This window comes from Patagioenas fasciata, chromosome 22, assembly GCF_037038585.1.
Source record: "Patagioenas fasciata isolate bPatFas1 chromosome 22, bPatFas1.hap1, whole genome shotgun sequence".
NCBI lineage: Eukaryota > Metazoa > Chordata > Aves > Columbiformes > Columbidae > Patagioenas > Patagioenas fasciata.
The window spans coordinates 5,595,249-5,596,268 of NC_092541.1; the positions used below are offsets into that span (position 1 = coordinate 5,595,249).

At 55.4% G+C, this 1,020-nt stretch overlaps 1 protein-coding gene across 1 annotated transcript; it reads right to left on the reverse strand.

Annotated features, from left to right (window-relative positions):
* Positions 1-272: 272 nt before the first annotated feature.
* LOC136111604 (feather keratin Cos1-2-like) lies at positions 273-1,020 on the reverse strand. The gene is made up of 2 exons (XM_065855893.2): positions 889-1,020; positions 273-599 (listed from the first exon to the last, which is right to left on the reverse strand). Exons 1-2 carry the CDS (start codon positions 1,018-1,020, stop codon positions 273-275), a joined length of 459 nt encoding a protein of 152 aa, XP_065711965.2.

The window sequence follows — 1,020 nt, forward strand, 5'->3', positions numbered from 1 at the left end:
GTGGCTCAGAGGGAGCACCATGGACAGCCATAAGATTGCAGTGAAACTCCTGCGGAGTGTCAGTCTGCCTGCCCGGCAGAGGGAGGGACAAAAACAGGTCCCTGCCACACTGTCCTTGGGAGACAGAATCCACAAAAGCAAGAGAGAAAGACATGAGTCGAAGAAGGACACAAGAGTTCAAAGCTCTGAATGCAATGCTGTGAAGCTCGCTCTCCTTTCAAGGACCATGTTCCAAGGTCTTGAGTTCTTGCCCAAGGACGTTGCCAGCATCTTTAGCAGGGTCGGCACCTGCTGCCACAGTAGCGGCTGGTAATGCAGGAGAGGTCAAAGCCCCCAGAGTTGATGGGCACTCCCTCACAGCTGAGGATGCTGCCAACAGCAGCAGAGGTGGAGGAGCCCACAACGGTGTTCTGAGGGAAGGAGCTAAGGATGGGGCCAGGCAGGGTCACCACCACGGGGGAGGGCTCAATGACAACGGTGGAGCTCTGGCACTGCCTGCAACAGGGCTCATTGCAGCTGTTGGCCAGTGGGGTTGGGCCACAGGGCTGGCAGGGCACGCATGGGTTACAGCAAGACATGTCTCTGGGACAGAGGCTCACCTGAGAAGACAGGAAGAAACAGAGCATGACATGCACCTGAGAAGCAGCACTGCACCCAAAAACAGAGGACACAAGGCACTTCTTGGCCCAGCATACGCTGCCCATCTCAAATCCCAGGAGCCACCTCCACTAAGTCCCTGCCTCTCTCAGCGGAAGACCTTCTCTCCCCTTCCCTCTCCCATGAGAAGCAGCTCTCACCCCAGGGCAAGGACAGACCCTATCAGCTGAGACACACATTGAAAAAAGACCCCAGATTCTGAAGGAGGAGGACAAGAGGCTTCACACTCACCTGACTACCAAGGAGAATGAAGCGAGAGAAGTGGATGAGAGAGCAGGGAGTTGGGCGGTCATTTATAGGAGTCCTGCACTGCCTCAGGCTCAGGCACCCTTTGTGGAAACAATAATTTTCTGACAAGCTCAT

Coding starts and splice junctions, on each gene's coding strand:
- LOC136111604 (XM_065855893.2), bottom strand. CDS start 1,020: ATGAGCTTGTCAGAAAATTATTGTTTCCACAAAGGGTGCCTGAGCCTG. Junction 600..888: donor TCATTCTCCTTGGTAGTCAG/GTGAGTGTGAAG, acceptor CTGTCTTCTCAG/GTGAGCCTCTGTCCCAGAGA.